General features: G+C 35.2%; 1 protein-coding gene across 4 annotated transcripts in view; it reads right to left on the reverse strand.

Moving 5' to 3' along the window:
- The window catches only part of LOC143222223 (sodium/potassium-transporting ATPase subunit alpha-like), a 77226-nt gene that overhangs the window by 47452 nt on the left and 7984 nt on the right, over positions 1-21790 (reverse strand). For 3 of the 4 annotated variants that reach the window (XM_076448394.1, XM_076448372.1, XM_076448384.1), the window contains exons 2-14: positions 15696-15845; positions 13202-13261; positions 10673-10876; positions 10206-10319; positions 9590-9842; positions 7822-8090; positions 5840-6038; positions 5174-5285; positions 3846-3978; positions 2541-2733; positions 1626-1801; positions 1053-1189; positions 204-421 (exon numbers count right to left, since the gene is read on the reverse strand). In XM_076448394.1, the coding sequence (XP_076304509.1) occupies positions 204-421; positions 1053-1189; positions 1626-1801; positions 2541-2733; positions 3846-3978; positions 5174-5285; positions 5840-6038; positions 7822-8090; positions 9590-9842; positions 10206-10319; positions 10673-10876; positions 13202-13261; positions 15696-15845 (2218 nt within the window). Of the gene's footprint in view, positions 1-203; positions 422-1052; positions 1190-1625; positions 1802-2540; positions 2734-3845; positions 3979-5173; positions 5286-5839; positions 6039-7821; positions 8091-9589; positions 9843-10113; positions 10125-10205; positions 10320-10672; positions 10877-13201; positions 13262-15695; positions 15846-21790 lie in introns of those variants that run through there. The other variant, XM_076448404.1, reaches the window with a different exon arrangement.

Genomic DNA, 21790 nt, shown 5'->3' on the forward strand with positions numbered 1-21790 from the left:
ATGGGGGTGCCTCTTCGACGCCAAGAAATACGGTAATTAATTTTACTTTTGTACAATTACAGTACATTATTGAGATAGATCTGTTTATTTGTTACAATGTAAAAAGCTTAGTTTTGTTTTGTGATAGGTTATCATATGTCTGGTTTCTTCGAGGCAGGTGAGTCATTTATGGCGTCTCGTGTTACAATTACTGTTACACTAACCAATGTCTGCTTTCTTCAAGGCAGGTGAGTCGTTTACACCGTCTCCTGTGACAGCTACAATAGCACCAAGACGTTGACACCCTTCTACTATAATTAATTTTTGCTGGGGAGACGTACGGGCAAACACAATTTCTGTGTGATGTTTCAAAATGTCGTCCAACTGTTCGTTGTTTATGTCCCTTAGTTCTGATCCATGGACAACGGCAGCTTTGGCATCTCTGAAACACGTGATCGAACAGCCATGACAAATTTAGAAAGATCCTAGCTTCAGTGACAAAATTACATTTGGAAAATATTTACTCATTTGTTACCTTAATGTGATTGCAGTTGTTTTGGTTTTACTTATTATTAAAATTGTATTTGTAAATGATTTGTAAAATGTATTAGTAATACACATAAACTCCCATTTTAGTTTTCGACTTACTGTACGTTAACAGTATTGGCTAGAATATTTAATATACGAATTGTTATTGTTTGTTAGTATTATTTTTGCTATCATAATTTTAATATAGTCATTCGCTGACACAACGGTAAGTCAACGAATTTACAACGATAAAATCAGAGGTTTGATTCTCCTCCATGGGCACAGCAGATAACCCGATGTGGCTATTTTAGTATAAATATTATTTTCCACTGTTAGCTTAATATACGTATTTAGGACCACCCTGAATCTCTTAAATCGTTTTAAAACTCATTCATGATGAAGCAATGTATATCAATCTTTATACGTAGTAACTGGCCAAGAAAGATTAGGACAGTGTACAAACCAGAGAAGATGTAAAATCTCTGTAAAAATGGGTATTTTGGTAAATATAACAGCAGATGGTTCCTTCTATATCCGACTCGTACCTGGGATTTACTTCTTCGATAGGTATGTTTAAACGAGCAGCGATGTCGTCCACCGTTTCATTGCCTTCTGATATGATACCAACAGCCTTTGCAATAGCTTTAGCAGTGATGGGGTGGTCTCCAGTGACCATGATGACCTAAAGACAGAAGGGTAACTTGGAGTCAGTATTAAAACAAGATGGTTACTGCCACCTGGTGTTTAGAACATTACTTTATATTTTACAAAATTAACACTTTTTTTGTATACGAGTTTACGCATTTCCTTACAGTGTGCATCGTTATATTAAAATTAGACTTGGTTTGATACCTGAGTGTTGCTAAGGTGTAATATTATTAGCTCTTGTAGCAGTTGAGAGTACGACATGATTGGTTGGTTTCCACGAGGATTCTTCACACGGATATTTCGTAGGTGATTTTAATTTATTATTCTATGTGCACAGAAAAAACCAACAACATAATAAGTGTATTTATAAAATGAAACATATGTGGGCGGTAAAAACAAGTAGACGAAATGAGAAATTATTCATTGGTCACTCATCAATTATGTAGAATGTGGATGATAATAAGCCATACCTTAATGCCAGCACTACGACACTTGGCTACTGCGTCAGGGACAGCAGCACGTGGAGGGTCAATCATGGAAATAAGTCCGAGGAAACGAAGACCAGTCAAAGGAAAGTTTTCTTCATCTGGGTCAAATGGATAGCCTGGGGGGTACTTGTTAGCTGGGAGCTTGAGATCGCAAAATCCTGGCAAGCGTTGAGACATGATAGTCAAAATAAAACCTTCCACAAACACGTGTATACATATATATATACATATATATATATATACACACACGAAGCACGACTATTCAGTTGCAATATAAAAACTAAATAATTTATGTGATTTAAATCAATCAAAACTAGAATCATGTTCTATACTTATGAGATCAGGGTTCTTAGAGTATTTTCAAAACCTAATGATCTTAGGTTTCAACACACTAGATTTTTTTATTACATCGGTGTACAGTAAACCTGCTATTCACTCTTCAATGCACACATATTATGTGTAAATAAATATGCGTTGACTTCGTAACAGTTTATTTTTTTTAATCAGAGGAAGGTTCGTCAAAGTCTTAAACAAAACGCACAATTTTGTTTTATTATAATCATTCACTAAGAAATTTTCGTTATACGAACTAACGCGAGACCCATATTTGAGCGAAACCTACCAATTACACGTTCTCCTAAGCTTACCAATTACACGTTTTCCTAAGCCTACCAATTACACGTTCTCCCAAGCCTACCAATTACACGTTTTCCTTAACCTTCCAATTACACGTTCTCCCAAGCCTACCAATTACACGTTCTCCCAAGCCTACCAATTACACGTTTTTCTAAGCCTACCAGTTATACGTTCTCCTAAGCCTACCAATTACAAGTTTTCCTAAGCCTACCAATTACACGTTCTCTTAAACCTACCAATTACACGTTCTCCTAAACCTACCAATTACACGTTCTCCTAAGCCTCCTAACTCCAAGTACGCGTTATTGAAAGCTTCTTTCATTTCTTCATCTAAAGGTTTCTCCTTCCCATTGATATAGATGGTAGAACAACGGCCAAGGATTCTTTCTGGAGCACCCTTCATACAGAGGATGTAATTACAGTCGGAGGGTTCTTCCAGCTCGTTTATAGTTACCTACAGATTTAAAAAAATCCTCTGTTAGTGAATCATATGTAAGTGTTCTTGTTACAAAAGTTAAAAATTTCAACATTTCTGAGCTGTTTAACAAATATAACTATTTGAGGAACACGTTTCAAAGACTGTGTTTAGTTTATTATAATTTTACTGAAGTTGTCGGGATAGCACTTACGGATGCATTGAGTAAAGAAATGTGTGTTGTGAGTAGTCAGTCAACCTATAATACTCAGTTTAAAGTTTTAGAGTCTTACAAAAACTGATAGAAGGCCGTCTATGGTGATCGTAAAGTTGTGACTGTATTTTCGAAACGATTTTTCAACAGTTTCGCAACGAAACGTGTTTAATGTATCTACACATTCAATAACATCGAAAATGGCGCACGTGCAAGAAAAACTGCTGTTGGTTTAGAACGTAGTTTCTTTAGCAGGAAAACTGGGATATACTAACAAATATATCATTAATGTCACTGGACTGAGGGTAGTGAGTTTGTGTTTGAGAATAAAATTAGGGTTACTTGAGATAACTGACAGAGAGATGCTAACAAATATCTCATTAATTCTATCGCTCGATTACATTAGCTCGGAGTTTGGCAGTGGGTACTGTTAAATAGCTGCCTTTGCTGTGGAATATCAGTTCTATACACACAGAGCCGTTGTGTAACTTTGCGCGAATTTCCGAAATAGACAAATAGTAAAATATGTATATAGGTACTTATGAGTTTGACAAAAAGAATAATTTTTATAGGTACTTATTAGTTTGAGAGATATAATAAGTTTTGATCATTGTTCATCACAATCACGCCAATTAGAAATAACACGAATTTTGGTAAACTAAACAAGGTTTGAAGAAAACGAATTTGTGTTCTTGAATCACCACCGAGATACGTCATCGATGTTTTGTAGCGCTAACAAAAGATGGTATTATGGGTGGTTCTCTACAAGAAATATATTTTTTAGAGAGCTAGTTACTACAGACGTTTGAAGTCACTGGTGCTGTTTGAGGTCAATTGAAGTGAGGATTCTATTTAGATCACAATCCTTGCACGTTTTGTTATAAATAGTAATAGATCGTTGGAATCGTATTCTAACACTCCAGTCAACAGTACGTACGTGATACTTGTTGGTGGAGTTAAAGGGAATTTCACAGACTTTGGGGTGACGAGCTCTGTACTGTTGAACATTACCAGTGGCCAACTCCATGCATTTCAAAATGGCTGACTCGGATGCATCGCCGGAACATTCCCTGAAAAAAAAGGGAAAAATTCCCCAAAACAACACACGAAGTGTTACAAGTATATACAAGTAATATAGGATATCGTTTTTACTGAAAATACCCGTGAACGTATTATAATTCATCTAATGTTTTATAACTTACCACGACTCGTAAACTTCTGCAGTCATACGCTAGTAATATTTATCTTACGTTTTCTTACGATTATCTTTATCTCTACGACTTTCAATCCGTAATATTTACTGTTAATTATAAGTCCCAGAACTTGCCACATGGGTCCTTTTACCTAATAAAGCTTTTCTTAAGGTAGGAGGTGCCCCCTCAAGGGGTTGTAAATGATCTCTTGTGAATGTGAGTGGTCAAGGTGGAGTCAATACTGAATTAATGCAAAATTAAGCGTTTTAATATATTTTCGTTAAAGAAAATAACAAGTAATTGCTAAAATACATGTAGAATTTCAATTATTCTCTATCAATTAACTCATTCTTTCAATCGTTTTAAAGGAAACATAGAGGACGCGCAAGAAACCGTGTTTATTAAAGGGTGTGTGTGTGTGTGTTTTCACATAGCAAAGCCACATCGGGCTATTTGCTGAGTCCACCGAGGGGAACTGAACCTCTGACTTTAGCGTTGTAAATCCGTAGACTTACCGCTGTACTAGCAGAGGAAATTTATTAAAGGGAGCTTGGACGACAAAAGTTTGGAAAACGTTAATGTAATATAAAAGGCCCGGCATGGCCAGGTGGGTTAAGGCGTGCGACTCGTAATCTGAGGGTCGCGGGTTCGCGTCCCCGTCGCACCAAACATGCTCGCCTTTTCAGCCGTGGGTGCGTTATAATGTAACGGTCAATCCCCCTATTCGTTGGTAAAAGAGTAGCTCAAGAGTTGGCGGAGGGTGGTGATGACTAGCTGCCTTCCCTCTAGTCTTACACTGCTAAATTAGGGACGGCTAGCACAGATAGCCGTCGAGTAGCTTTGCGCGAAATTCAAAAAAACAAAAAACAAAAACATTATTAAGTTGACTATACTCCAGCCGATTTTATATATATTTTAAAAATATATAACATAATTTATCTCTTTCGTTTAAAGTTTTCATCTTGAAATATTCATAGTTAAACGAATCATTTGAAATTATGAAAGCTACGGCTCATCTACTTTTTGATATGTTTTTCAAGCATTAGAAACACTGCTAAAATAAAGTACATACCGTTTCAGAATCGGGACATTGTCTTGACCTCCTTTAAATTCAGCTCTACTACAGACACACGCTACTCTGGACAGAGCTTTCCACCCAGAGGATGACTTGTCATATTGGACTCCTGGAAATTTTAGGTTTAGAGAAACACTACAATGTAACAGTTATGTTCTTCAGTTAACAATCGTCAACTTTTCCACAACTCAAACACTAAATGAAACAAAACGAAACGATAGCTTATTTCCTTTCCACCAGATTTTAATTTGCCCTCATATTTCCATAGACATTTCCACGGTCTGAAGATGGCGCTGTTAACTATATTGAAACTTTTAACGATTGCGAGTTTTTTGTACCTATCCTTAGAAGCCAAACACTCACTATAGCTAGATGTTATTGTGATGAAAAGGTTTAGTATATTATTTAATAACTAGCCTAAATTCGTGATTAATGAAAGGTTATCCCAGGACATGAAAATCTTCCTTCTCTTATATGTAACTGTAAAAAAATGCAAAAACGTAAAATACGAAACTGTAAGTTTGCATATATCTTTCTATAGACCCAAAAATCTCCATGCTAAATTTGGTGAAGATTCATCTATATGGGACAAAGTAGTTGTACAAAAACTCAAAAACGCTCATAAAATTATAAGGAATTGAAGATCAACTGATTAAGAATTACCAGACTGGTCTTCTGTGGTGTCAGCTTCTATGATCTGGCTGTCAAACCACATGTGAGCTACAGTCATTCGGTTCTGAGTCAAGGTACCAGTTTTATCCGAACAAATAGTGGATGTGGAACCCAATGTTTCGACGGCTTCCAAGTTTTTTACCAGACAGTTTTTCGCCGCCATCCTTTTGGCAGTTAGGGTTAAGCACACCTAAAGAAAAGCAGATAATACTTCCTTATGGTTAAGCACACCTAAAGAAAAGCAGAAAATACTTTGTTAAGGTTAAGCACACCTAAAGAATAGCAGAAAATACTTTGGTAGGTGTGCTTAACCCTAAAGAAAAGAAGAAAATACTTTGTTAGGGTTAGAACACCTAAAGAATAGCAGAAAATACTTTGTTAGGGTTAAGCACACCAAAAGAATAGCAGAAAATACTTTTTGAAACTACACTAAATGTAGAAGACGTGTGTCTCTAAGTGTTTACATGTATTGTTGTTGAAGTATGATTGCACTGGTTGTATTTGTAGTTTTAACTCTGAAACCTGGCAGTATTATCATTGTTCTGTTAGTAGTATTATTTTTGACGTAAGGTTGTGTACGAATATTATATGCTAGATAGGTGAAAGTTTATTAAACAAGTGATAACAAACCTTTCATGCCGTCTCAGCAGTTCAAGAGATTCGATTAGTTTATAAGGAATGTCTTATATCTGTCCATTTCATCATATTTTCTAACTTGGTTTTGTTTTCTTTTTAAATTCGCGCAAAGCTACACGAGGGCTATCTGAGCCAGCTATCCCTAATTTAGCAGCGAAAGACTAGAGGGAAGGCAATTAGTTATCACCACTGAACGTCAACCACTCTTTTACCTGTCACATTATAACGCTCCCCTTGACTGAAAGGACGAGCATGTTTAATGTGACGGGGATTCAAACCCCAACCCTCGGATTGCGAGACTGCACCCTAGCCATCTGGCCATACGGTGGCGGCCTCTACAGTTTCTGAGCACCAAATCCATCGAAATATCAAAGGATTCTTTTCTAATATATTGTGGGTTTAATACGCTTTTTACAAATATATGATTTACCACGTAGTTTGGGAAAGCAAGTGTATAAAACGTAAAAAAATTCTGAAAAAAAACGGACAAAAATATACAATATAATTTTCCAGAAAAAAACAAACTATTTTTGTACATGTTGTTTAGTATGAGCAACTTGTAATGTAGAACACACGTGGAATTATAGTAATAATGTGATTACAGTTTATATGAAACTATAAAGTTGTTTACTGTTTACTTAGAAGTTGAAGTTAGAACAGTAAAACTATGTACTGTAACAATGTCAGGTTGTTACTGTTTACAACTACGTATAACTAATTATCGTGGCTAGTTGATTACTGGTTGTAAGCAACGATAAAATTACGAACAGTTATGAGGGTTAATAACTTACGGGTTAAAGTGACTTGATGGTTACTGGTAGAACAATAAAATCACTACAGTACAATGGCTAATAACTTACTGGTCTAGGGTTGCGGGTTCGAATACCCGTCGCACCGAACATGCTCGTCCTCCCAGTCGTGGGGCGTTATAATGTTACGATAAATCCCACTATTCGTTGGTAAAAGAGTAGCCCAAGAGTTGGCGGTGAGTAGTGATGACTAGCTGCCTTCCCTCTAGTCTTACACTGCTAAATTAGGGACGGCTAGCGCAGATAGCCCTCGTGTAGCTTTGCGCGAAATTAAAAAAAATTAAATACAATCCTTTAAACAGTAGCCACTCACTGTCGAAAAAGAAAACGAATATTCGTAATATAACAAAATAAACTATCACCTCCGTTTTGCGAAAAACAAACAAAAAAAAAACGTTAGTGGCTTTGCGCGAAATTAAAAAAACAACAAATGAACAAACAAATCTTACTGGTATTGTAAAACAAGAGAATCAATTTAAAATGACTTGGTTATTGTTTGTGTTAGAGCGATAAAATAACATTACGTACAGTTACAGTGGCTAGAAGACCCTCTGGGACATTGGCCACAATGATACCGATCAAGAAGATGACAGCATCTAGCCAGTGGTAACCCAAGATGAAAGCGACAAAGAAAAAAGAAATCCCCAGGAAGACTGCTACTCCGGTGATGATGTGGATGAAGTGGGCGATTTCTCGGGCTATGGGCGTGTCTCCCATTTCCAGTCCAGAAGCCAGGTTAGCAATACGACCCATCACTGTGCGGTCACCCGTGTTGATAACTATCCCCGTTCCAGTACCTGAAAGTTGACCACGTAAGTAAGTTAGTGAGGACTGAAACAAACAAACAAATAAAACTGAAACAGCAATCATGTTGACGAAAGACGAGCAGACTTTCGAAACGTCGTCTTCTACACTCGTGTCTCCACAACAAGCAGTTGCCGTCCATTCTACAAAGTTTCATCATGAATACTCTGCTCAAACAATCTATCAAAGAAGCAAGCATGTTTAGTTTACACACACACACAAAAATTATTTTAGTCGAGACTGATTTTCAGTCTCAAATCTACTTTCATATTTTGACGTTTCGACACACGATCCTGTTTCTTTGTGTTTTTTTAATGATTGTACCCAAGTATTGAGTGAGAATTTTATGGTCTAATACAGTTTAATCAGAAATCAGATGAAATTAGAGGTTTCTCTTTCCTTGTTTACAGCTAGTTAATTATGTCGAGTCAAGACGTTACCAATCAATATAGATTCTGAGAAATGCTTTGTAGAAACTGGTTGTAATTATTTTTAAAAATCATAAAGACAACTATGGATCGATATATAAGTAACCTAGCTAGCTATAGTAATATAGAAAGTTTAATATTACACAAGCACTTGGCTAGGTGATTAAGGCACTCGATTCCTAATCTGAGAGTCGCGGGTTCGAATCCTTATCATACCAAACATGTTCTCCCTTTTAGCTGTGGGGGCGTTATAATGTGATAGTCAATCCCACTATTCGTTGGTAAAAAGAGACCCCAGAGACAAGCTGCTTTCCCTCTAGTCTTACATTGCTAAATTAGGGACGGCTAGCGCAAAGAGCCCTCTTGTAGCTATCCGCGAAATTAAAAAGTATTCAACCAAGAAAGTCAAGCTTAAAAAGCCGAGTTATTTTAAACATAATAACATTTATCCCTACTTTGGTAAATCACTCTAATTATGTTAGTCAGTAACAACTTAGGAATAAATGTTTTTAAGTAACTCAGCTCTGTATTTTTTACTTCCTTGTTTCAATATCTTTTATAGAATTAGACATTTCTATATTACTATATATATATATTATTTTCTATATTACTATAGCTAGCTAACTAACGTATACATTGTTTCCTACTTAATTTTATAAAGATTAATTTTTTTTTATTATACTTGTATATATTATATATATATATATATATATGCATACTAGTATCTTTTAAGTACATGGAAAGAATCGCTGGGATCTCAGATGAAAGAGTTCTGTGAAAGAATTAGAGCGATAAAGTTAGTCATTTGTTTCTGTAAGCTTGTCTGGAAAAGTCACTTACTTGTTTGGATGAAAATTTGATAAAATAATAAAATATTGATTCACTCCATAAACATATAGTGATTTAGGCGGCTTTATAAGTAATATAAGCTTTAGTTTTACTCAGCCATTAGTGTGAATTGGACATATCTAGACATGGTTTTAAAGAGGCGATTTTTACGTCCACCATTTTGTTTCATCACGATGTTCACTATTATCCCTATCAACCAAAAATACAAGTAGTACCTTCTACACAGTTGGTTGAGAAAAAAGCTAAGTTCCTTGTTTCCAGTGGATTGTCGTTGGTAAGTTCTGGTGATCTGGTTTGGGGTTCAGACTCTCCAGTCAAAGAAGAGTTGTCAACTTTAAAGCTGTGAGAACTTATTATCCTGATGTCTGCTGGTATTCTGTCACCGCTTTTTACCTCAACAATGTCACCAACTACAACCTCTTCGGCCGGAATACTGAACTTTTGACCATCTCGAAGAACGGTTGCGTACTAATAATAACAATGGTACTGTTAGGAAAACACTGGGAATTTTATACCAACTGTTATGTAGAGGAACGTTCTTATAAATCTAAATGACCTCAACAAATATTACGTCACTGACAGTGATAACATTACAAATTTTGCTGTTATATTTTATATGAATTGTAACTGTTTCTAAGCATTCATATTACAGTGCAACAATTTTGGCAACTCGTCAATGGTTAACAAATGTAATCCATATATCAACTTTACCAGAGATTCTGCTATAATAAAAACCTACTTGAGGAACCATATTTTGGCAACTCGTCAATGGTTAACAAATGTAATCCATATATCAACTTTACCAGAGATTCTGCTATAATAAAAACCTACTTGAGGAACCATATTTTTAAAGGATTCCATGATTTTGGAACTTCTTGCTTCTTGGTAATAGGAAAAGCACCCGGTGATGATTACCACTGCTGATAAGACAATTCCTAGGTATAACTGAAGGATAAATAAATACATTTATAAGCGCCACCTACCTCAACAGATTTAAATCAAAACTGTATTAAATCTTTTTCTATAGACGTAAATCATATTATTAAAACTATATCTTAAAACCTGTTAGTTACAATATAAAATAGCTGCTGTAGATAAAAACAAACAAACAACAAACGGTGAATTACAAAGAATACGTACATTGTTAGTTAGCCTTGATCAAAAGCTAATTAATTATTTTTGGCAGTGAAAATTTCAACTTCGTAATGTATTACAAAAAACATGGTATCTCGTACAGGTTTTAAATGCGTTTTACAGAATGTGTCTCTACAGATGGAAGCCATTGTTGCAACTCTTACATTATCGTCTGGCGGTTCTTCGAATGTTCCTGCTTGGATGGAGTACGCAATAAAACACAGGACCGCCCCTATCCACAGTAGCAAGGCGAACCCTCCAAAGAGGTTTTTACAAAATTTCACCCATTCGGGGGTTGTTTTGGGCGGACTAAGTGCATTCGGACCGTCTCGGTCGTAAACTTCCCTAGCCTGTTTTAACGTAAGTCCCTGTGGAATATACACAGAAGTGTGTAATCGATATGACAGTAAGAAACAGACATAAAAATATATTATAATAATAAAAGTGTGGAATATATATATATAAAATAATTTACACAACAATACAACAATCATTACTTAAACATTTTTTTGGTACTGTAGGAAGTAATCCATTGTAATTATTGTGTTTTTAAGACTCTTATCTTACAAGTTTAAAACAATGAAGTGCTAATAGAAAATTATACACACATTTGAAATAAACTTTTTATCGACAAAATTCTGTAGTGCTTTAATTCTAGAATTACACTTACTTATCTGTATTTATCTGTGGATTTGTATAACTATATATTTAAGGGTGGACGAAGAAAATAGACACTGTAAATAAAATTTATAAATAAGTTATTTTTAACGAGATTCATGGTTTACAAACTTTTTTTGATATATTACACCGATGACACGTTAAAATTTATATACTTATGTTGAGTCATATTAGCTTATATACAGATCACACTGCACTATTTTCTGTACATCTCACACCAGACAACTATCTATACAGTTCACACTGCACTATTTTCTGTACATCTCACACCGGACAACTATCTATACAGTTCACACTGCACTATTTTCTGTACATCTCACACCAGACAACTATCTATACAGTTCACACTGCACTATTTTCTGTACATCTCACACCAGACAACTATCTATACAGTTCACACTGCACTATTTTCTGTACATCTTACACCGGACAACTATCTATACAGTTCACACTGCACTATTTTCTGTACATCTTACACCAGACAACTATCTATACAGTTCACACTGCACTATTTTCTGTACATCTTACACCAGACAACTATCTATACAGTTCACACTGCACTATTTTCTGTACATCTTACACCAGACAACTATCTATACAGTTCACACTGCACTATTTTCTGTACATCTCACACCAGACAACTATCTATACAGTTCACACTATTTTCTGCATCTTACACCAGACAACTATCTTACTGTACATTTTCTGTACATCTCACACCAGGACAACTATCTGTATACAGTTCACACTGCACTATTTTCTGTACATCTCACACCGGACAACTATCTATACAGTTCACACTGCACTATTTTCTGTACATCTCACACGGACAACTATCTATACAGTTCACACTGCACTATTTTCTGTACATCTCACACCGGACAACTATCTATACAGTTCACACTGCACTATTTTCTGTACATCTCACACCAGACAACTATCTATACAGTTCACACTGCACTATTTTCTGTACATCTCACACCAGACAACTATCTATACAGTTCACACTGCACTATTTTCTGTACATCTCACACCAGACAACTATCTATACAGTTCACACTGCACTATTTTCTGTACATCTCACACCAGACAACTATCTATACAGTTCACACTGCACTATTTTCTGTACATCTCACACCGGACAACTATCTATACAGTTCACTGTACATGCAACTATCTATACAGTTCACACTGCACTATTTTCTGTACATCTCACACCAGACAACTATCTATACAGTTCACACTGCACTATTTTCTGTACATCTCACACCAGACAACTATCTATACAGTTCACACTGCACTATTTTCTGTACATCTCACACCAGACAACTATCTATACAGTTCACACTGCACTATCTTCTGTACATCTCACACCAGACAACTATCTATACAGTTCACACTGCACTATTTTCTGTACATCTCACACGAGACAACTATCTATATAGTTCACACTGCACTATTTTCTGTACATTTCACACGAGACAACTATCTATACAGTTCACACTGCACTATTTTCTGTACATCTCACACGAGACAACTATCTATATAGTTCACACTGCACTATTTTCTGTACATTTCACACCAGACAACTATCTATACAGTTCACACTGCACTATTTTCTGTACATCTCACACCAGACAACTATCTATACAGTTCACACTGCACTATTTTCTGTACATCTCACACGAGACAACTATCTATATAGTTCACACTGCACTATTTTCTGTACATTTCACACGAGACAACTATCTATACAGTTCACACTGCACTATTTTCTGTACATCTCACACGAGACAACTATCTATATAGTTCACACTGCACTATTTTCTGTACATTTCACACGAGACAATTATCTATACAGTTCACACTGCACTATTTTCTGTACATTTCACACGAGACAGCTATCTATACAGTTCACAATGGGCAACTTTGTACAGTTTACACCGGTATATAATATATCAAAACTTACACTCTACGGATTCTTACGCTGGAAAAAAAGTTTCTTTCTTACTTACCCTTTCAGGATTTGTGCGTAACCTCGAATAGAGCTCATCGATTGGTATTTTATGTTCATCCTGTACATAGAAGAATAAAATACTAAAATAATATGAATTAGTAGTTCAATACGTTCCATTACCTATGAGGTTTTTTTAAATATGAAACATATTGGGTATTGAATAACAAAACATAACTAACTTACTTCAAAATATTTGTGTTTATATATATACCATTGTCGAAAATTTTCATTAACATCACAAAGAAGGTAAGGGGGTGTGCATTACTGTTACCTGGAGCAGTTGACTGTCCGCCGTATTGAGTACGCCAATCACCATCAGTGTATTGTCTTGTTTGTTATTTTCAAGTACCATATTTGTTAAGCTATCCTAGTGTTTGTAGTGGACTTAATAAATATTTTAGGTTTTCTACTAACAAAAAATTTTTCCCTAACTATTAATATATTGACAATCACGCTAAAGTTAATGAGCTTGGTATGAGAGGGCGCTACAAGCGTATATTAAAAGCAAATGAGATAGACCAGATAACCTTGCACTAAGAACAAAATAACTCGGAGTTATAAGATGTGTGTGTGTGTTTTCTTATAGCAAAACCACATCGGGCTCTCTGCTGAGCCCACCGAGGGAAATCGAACTCCTGAATTTAGCGTTGTAAATTCGTAAACACACCGCTGTACTAGTGGGGACAGATATAAGACATTGTCGATCTAGTGAATGGGAAAGGGTTATTGTAAAAGTTATTTCTAATTCTTATAACATCCACAACTGGTTAGATCATTCATGGTGCAAATTTCGTTAAGAATAATTTTTTTTTAAATCTTTAAACTGGATGAAGATTTTTTTACAGGGCTACTAAAGTATCTCGTTTGTTTTCTATTTAAATATAAAAAAGTCTCTTTTCATAACAAATCTTTACTCATTTAGATTTTAGTACACTTTATTCAAACTGAACGTTTAAAACAGCCTATTGCTCTAATCACTTTTAATATATATATTACTGAAGGTAAATAAACAAAATCACAATGTACCCTAAGTTTTGGAGGTGACTACCGAAGAAGGACCCACATTGCGGTGGGGATACACCGTCTACCAGTCTTAACCTTCATTCGCCAGTCTCACATAAGAGATAGTACATTATTTCCTCATTTTATTTTTCTTATTTTTATTTCAATTAATTTTTTTTCTACTTTACCTTCCCACAACTTACTGCACGCAGTGAAAGGTGATATCAATGTGGGGCTTTGTGGGTTTGAGCACCCACATCTCGCTCTTCTAATTTCTCTTTTGATACCTATTGCTACTCTTTTATTTCTTAGGTGAGACTGGCAAATGGAAATTAAGACTGCTATACGGTGTATAGCCACCGCAATGTGGGTCCTACCTCCGTAGTTACCTCCAAAACCTACGATACATTTTATAATTTCACATCATAGCTTGTACCCTGTGATCTTTTCAATAAGCGCAGTGTTTTTTTGTTTAATTTATTCAAGTTTCAGCTTGTTTTTAAGTTATATATATATACATCTAGCGTTATGAACAGCATACTTTTCGACGTTATTTTGCTGTAAAGCACCACGTAAAAAGTTTGCAACGCATATCAGTTCGAGTAAATTGATTGACAGTTTTCATGCGTGATAAGTGAAAGGTGTTTTTGTGCAAGATGGAGTGTAAACTTTACAAACACATTTTACTAACTCTTAAAAGTTTGAGCATAGAGACAATTACAAATAATTCTAGCAACGTTTAGGTGAATTCTAATGTATTTCAGGAATAATTTTAAAACCACTTTTCTCCGTACAATACTTGCATCCAAAGTAATCCTACAACTGTTAGGCCTACTTTAACTTTAGCCTTAACAGTTTATAAATCTGCTAGAAGAGATTATTAGAAAAGACGATTTCGTCTGATGCAGTAAATCAAAACGTTTTTTTTTTTTTTTAGAGCTAGCCAATAAGTGCTAAATAAATTATTTCTATATAGTTCGGATATTCATTTTCCGTGGTCTTAACGAATTCTCGTTTTCCGAGTTCCAGTGATCCGTTCTTCATTTTGATTTAATGTAAAAACAGCATGAAAATTACTTAAATTCAGCTATTAACAAATTGTTACATACAATGATTTAATAGCTTTCGAGCGTTCTGTTCTAACTCTAAATCGATAATGCAAATAATTAAAATTTAGAAACACTGCCACGAGGGGCGCTAACAACACCCGATTGATAACATCTTGTGCTGGTTTAAAATAGAAAATATGAAGTTCAACTACTCCGTTGTGTAGCAAAATAGATTAACGCTTAATAGAAGGTGGAGGGGACATTAAAATATACTAATGAATTTTTTTTTTAATTTTCAAAAGTTTAATGATGAAAACTAATGTTGTGAATTGTATTTCACGCAACAAAGCTCAGTAGAAATAAAGCACAAAAATGTTACTTTGGAAGTTTTGGTTATTAATACCACAGTTTTCCATGATTAACCTTTCCTTGACTACTCACCATGGACACCTCTTTCTTAAGGTCATCTAGGTCAGCTCCACCTTTCTTTTTGGACTTGCGTCCCTCTGGATTTGTCTTTACCGCGGAGGTGGCGTTGCTATCGGCCACATTTGGTGTGACGGCCACCCGATAACTATCGGATCGGCCATACTGTAATGAAAATAAATCCCAGTGGATTAGAAACAATCTCTCTCTTCCTATAATGTACATCAATAGATGATTAAGAGTGATTTTGTAAGAAATAAATGAATGGAGTCATTCCTCAGAGGAAGGTTCTGGTTTCGGTTTAGGAAATGAGTTATTTGATATACTTACAAACTTAAATGAGGCAGCTACAATTCACGTGGTTTAAATGAGGACTATACATGAAGAGACCTTTGTGACATAATGTTAAATTCACAAATCATTTCATTTAGTAACCCATATTTCTCCAATCCCTTAAAATCCCAGGTTAAACAAGGAAATCGGACCTTTAACTCCACACTATTTGAGAACACATTAAACTATCAAATAACAGAAGACTATTTCGTGGGTGTTCTAAGTCAAAATACGGGGTATTATTAACCCATTATAATGACGTCATCGCTTAGTTCAGTCACACCAGAACAGCTGCGGAAGTTTGAAGTAAAACAAGGTGTTCGGAAAGTCACTGTGCAGTTTCGTAACCATATTTCATTCAGTCTATTTCAAGCCAGCAACTGATAGCGGTGTTTAGAAACAAAATAAGAAGGATCCAGGCCTGTATTGATGCCAACGGAGGTCACTTTCAACATTGTTTATAATTGTCATTCATATTTACCTCCTGTATTCTATATTGAAACATGCCTCTTAATAAATATATAAGTGTACAGTGACCTTCCGAACATCCTGTAGTTATCGATTTTCCATTTTTAGTTCCTGGCGTGATAACATGGCGGATTCTTGTCATGTATTTTACAAGGAGAAAGTTAACTGATTATATAGATAAGTGAAAGCGAAAAGTGAAAATATTTGTATCTCTGAAACATCCATCATATGTTACTTGTGTTTTATCAAGGGATACTACAAATAGGTACATTATGACAAGACTTGTGTTTTATCAAGGGATACTACAAATACCATCATATGTTACTTGTGTTTTATCAAGGGATACTACAAATAGGTACATTATGACAAGACTTGTGTTTTATCAAGGGATACTACAAATACCATCATATGTTACTTGTGTTTTATCAAGGGATACTACAAATAGGTACATTATGACAAGACTTGTGTTTTATCAAGGGATACTACAAATACCATCATATGTTACTTGTGTTTTATCAAGGGATACTACAAATAGGTACATTATGACAAGACTTGTGTTTTATCAAGGGATACTACAAATACCATCATATGTTACTTGTGTTTTATCAAGGGATACTACAAATAGGTACATTATGACAAGACTTGTGTTTTATCAAGGGATACTACAAATACCATCATATGTTACTTGTGTTTACTACAAATAGGTACATTATGACAAGGGTTTTATACTACAAATAGGTCATATTTATTGTGTTTTATCAAGACAAATACCACCATATGTTACTTGTGTTTTATCAAGGGATACTACAAATAGGTACATTATGACAACACATCTTTTTATAGGGTGTTGCAACTTTTCAATGGGTTAATACGCTAATAATATTGCTATGGCCCAGTACCGATATCACAATATTAAAATTCCTTAATGGTAAATTAATTACATAAGTTTTATCAAATATAAATGTTGTTTTATATTCTCATTCCTCTTTATAACTCTAAAATTCAGGTTTCGATCCCAAGGTGGACAAAATATCGATAGCTAATTTTGCACCTTTACACTTAACAAACAAATGGTGCTCCCCGCTAGTACAGCGGTAAGTCTACGGATTTACAACGCTAAAATCAGGGGTTCGATTCCCCTCGGTAGGCTCAGCAAATGCTCAATGTGCTATAAAAACACACAAACAAACGTTTTCTATAATATTTGTTTCACGAAATTATGCCTTTAGATTTGTTTGTATGGAATTAACCACAAAGCTACACAATTGGCTAATTGTGCTCTGCCCACCACGGGTATCAAAACTCGGTTTGTAGTGATGTGAGTCCGCAGACATACCGCTGTGTCATTGGGGGGCTATTTCTTTAGAAATAAGTTTTTTTTTTCGATCATGGAAAATAAAGTACCAGTTAATATTTTCAAGAACAGCAAGTTTAGCCATTCTTTACTGAAGAACACAGCAACAAACTGGTCTGTTTGTTATTGTTAGCAACGAATATGTTCCGTCCATCGCGGGTATCGAAACACGATTTTTGGGGTGAAAAACCCTCAGACTTATCGCTCAGCCACCATAGAGCGATTATAGAAAAATAAAGCGAAATATATGTTACAAATAACCAAATTATGATTTGCCAATTTAATCTTTTGGCAATACTTTAAAATCCAGTTTTATAAATATGTTAAAAATATAAGGATGTTAAATTCACTGATGTCACACATTCACACACATAAATATTTTTATTTATCATTGAACTTTTTGTCGTAAAATAAACAACACGTTTGTACAAACAATCAAATTTGCGATCCAATAGACTTCCCAAACAAATAAAAAAACACGTTAAAAAATCCTAAAAGGTTAACTTTGCTTGTTTTGAATTTACTCAAGAGCTATCTGCGCTAGCCGTCCCTAATTTAACAGTTAAAGACTAGAGGGAAGGCAGCTAGTCATCACCACCCACCGTCAACTCGTGAGCTACTCTTTTATCAACGAATAGTGGGATTAGCCGTCACATTAAAACGCCCCCCACGGCTGAAAAGGGCGAGCATGTTTGGTGTGACGGTCTTACACTGCTAAATTAGGGACGACTAGTGCAGACAGTTCTCGAGTAGCTTTTCGCGAAATTCAAAAACAAACAAACAAACAAACTTAACACCTAACGTGTGATCCATAGCGAGGTGGTTAAATTTAAACATTGGTGATATAAACATTGCAATCGGTCAAAGGCACGCGCTCAAAGAAATCTTCAATTACCTTCTAAGAAAGCTGAAGGAAACAAACTGTTACGTTTCTTTTGTTAAATTATTTCTCACGTTGTTTCTTTTTGTAGGTTAAAGATAATGCACGAACTCGGCTGTGGATTAGTCCAGTTTCATGTTTTTTCTTCATATTAATAAACGCGTAATGACCTCGTGATTGTAAGTATGTACATACAGTTTTAACTATGTATTCATCTTTCGCGTACATTATTTACTTTTTAATTAAACTGTTAATTACGAAGAACGGAGCTAATTTTGCATTTTATTTTTCAATAGTCCCAATGAAGTGAACAATAAAATTATCGCACACGCCCTCTACCGGCTTCACTGAAATTCATTGAAGAACGAAACCTAAAGGAAAGCTGCCTGAAACAAGGACTTTAGTAATTAAATTTTGAATGTTTTTTAAATTTATTTGTATTTTAGGCAATGTGTCAGCTAATTTCGAGATTATATGTGTTTTTATTCCACAAACAATTAATTTACCGTAACCAGTTATAGAATAAATCCTCGTATTGTACAAAACGTTGGCTAGCTAAGCCTTGTTATAGTTCAGTTTTTGATAGTTTGAATGGTGTACATTAGCGTTAAATGAGAAAGACACTAAAGTAGAATATGCCAATTCAATACGTTTTTGAAATACCTTTCATTGGGTTTAACTACACTACAAAAGCTAAAAGTTTGTAAATTCGTGGCTCTTTCCAAAGACGTAATAAAACGCATAAACTCAGTACCTACAGAGAGGTCTTATTAGAAATGGTTTAAACTATATAGATTTTTCTGGGCTGAAGCCTATAAAGGGCTCGCTAAGAATACTGTGCACATTTAATGCTGTGTTATTTGAAAATCCATAAAAGGGCTTGCTAAGAATACTGTGTTTGAAAATATTAGTAAACTGCACAAAATATATGGCTTCAATGCTCTGTCATGCGACCCATACAACATCAAATGCCACTTGCTTATAAAGAAGACAGCAATGAGGTAAATATATATCAGTACTTTTCAAAGTTATCATTGATGTTGTGATAGAATGTTTTTTGCTCATAACAGACAGTATAATTTAACATCCTTGCTACATCCCTTATTTAAGCCTTTATCACACAGCAAATAATACGAATTGATGAAAAAAATGAATGCGCATGCGTCATGGATGTCAAATGCTTCCCTAAGATTATTGTTTCCCATCCAACCAAACATACTCGCCCTTTCAGCTGTGGGGGCGTTATAATGTGACAGTTAATTTCACTATTCGTTAGTAAAAGAGCAGCCCAAGAATTGGCGGTGGGTGGTGATGACTAGCTACCTTTCCTCTAGTCTTATATTGCTAAATTAGGAACGTAGATAGCCCTCGTGCATGTTTGCGCGAAATTCAAAAGAAACAAACAACATTATTGTATTTCTGGTTCATTACAATTGTAAAACGTTTTACTAAAAGCTAACGACAAAAGGCTTAAGACTTTTTTGGCAACGTGTCAAGAAAGTTATTAAAAATATTCGAAAACAAAACCTAACGTGCAAGTGTTTAAAACAAGCTTTTTTGTTTTAGTAATTTAATGTTTTATGAATAATAGGAAGTTCATCCACGAACCTCTAAGAAGAGGCTTAGCATTCTTTACAAAAGGATTCGGTTGTTTGTTTTTTTAATTTCGCGCAAAGCTACACGAAACGCGAGGGCTCTATGCGTTAGCCGTCCCTAATTTAGCAGCGTAAGACTAGAGGAAAGGAAGCTAGCCATCACCGCTCACTGCCAACTCTTGGGCTACTCTTTTTACCAAGGAGTAATGGAATTAACCATCACATTGTAACAGCCCAACGGCTGAAAGAACGAATATGTTTGGTGCGACAGGGATTCGAACCCGCGCCCCTCAGATTAGGAATCGAACGCCTTAACCCACCTGGCCATGCCGAGCCTAAATGATTCGTTATTAACTATAAGTAACTAAAACAACTGAGCATTGATTTTACGTGTAACAGAGAAATCTATAAACATAGACGTTAGTTAAAACTCTAATATTTTTCACAGTGACAAATAAATACACCATGGGTCAAATTAACCCGCTAGTGAATAGGTCAGGTCTCACGTGAAAGTACTAGATAGTGTCATGTTTTTATACATACTGCTAGGTATAATAGCGATGCTTATTTATGTTAGAAAAAGACATTCATTATTCTGATTCAAATAAGGAGGTGATTGGTTGTGCTTCAAAATATTGGTATCATGCACAAACAGGATGTGTCAATATTAACAAAAACCGTATCTTGAAGATACTGCTCCAGAATCTGTGGCACAGACAACAATGTCGGTTATGAGATTTACAGAAGTGATTCAAATCCAATATCAGCCAATAATGAGACACCAGTATGTCTACAGACTTGCAACGCTAAAATTTGAGGATCGATTGCCCGTGGTAGACGCAGCAGATGACCCATAACTCCTAAGTCATGATAAAACAGTATGTCGTTCAATAAATCTTTGTATATTGGCCTAAGGTAAAGAATACAATAAATAGGGCATTAATTTTCTTTTCTTGAAAAAAACAAACAAACAAATAAACTTTAGGAGGTCAATGACTTCAAAGTACCGATAATTTGGACAATTTCTAAATGTCATTGATGCCAAAGTGTTGATCAAATGCGTTTCCAGTTCCTGAATTTCAAAGGAAAAACACACAATGTAGATGTAATATTGGAGAACGAATATAGAATACGCACTTTAAACGCCATATCTTATTTTAGCTTGGAATGAAATCGATTTTACGACTGTCCAAGTTTTAACTGAATATTAGAGACTTACGTAACTTCTTTACATGCGCTTTAATAACGAAACTCGTTCAAGCGTTCCAAAATTTTTTGCAGCCGTTGAGTGTTACGTGGCATTTATATTCTATATATTTATATATTATTTGACTTGGCTTGCTTATCTGGTGTCGAAACTTATTTTCTTCTATAGTGGACCGGCAATGTTCAGTAAAATTAGAACAAAAGCAAGAAGGTTTTATTTTTAGGTTACAGTTTTGTTATTTTAAATAAGGGGAATTAGAATTTCCTTCAACTG

This window comes from Tachypleus tridentatus, chromosome 1, assembly GCF_004210375.1.
Source record: "Tachypleus tridentatus isolate NWPU-2018 chromosome 1, ASM421037v1, whole genome shotgun sequence".
NCBI lineage: Eukaryota > Metazoa > Arthropoda > Merostomata > Xiphosura > Limulidae > Tachypleus > Tachypleus tridentatus.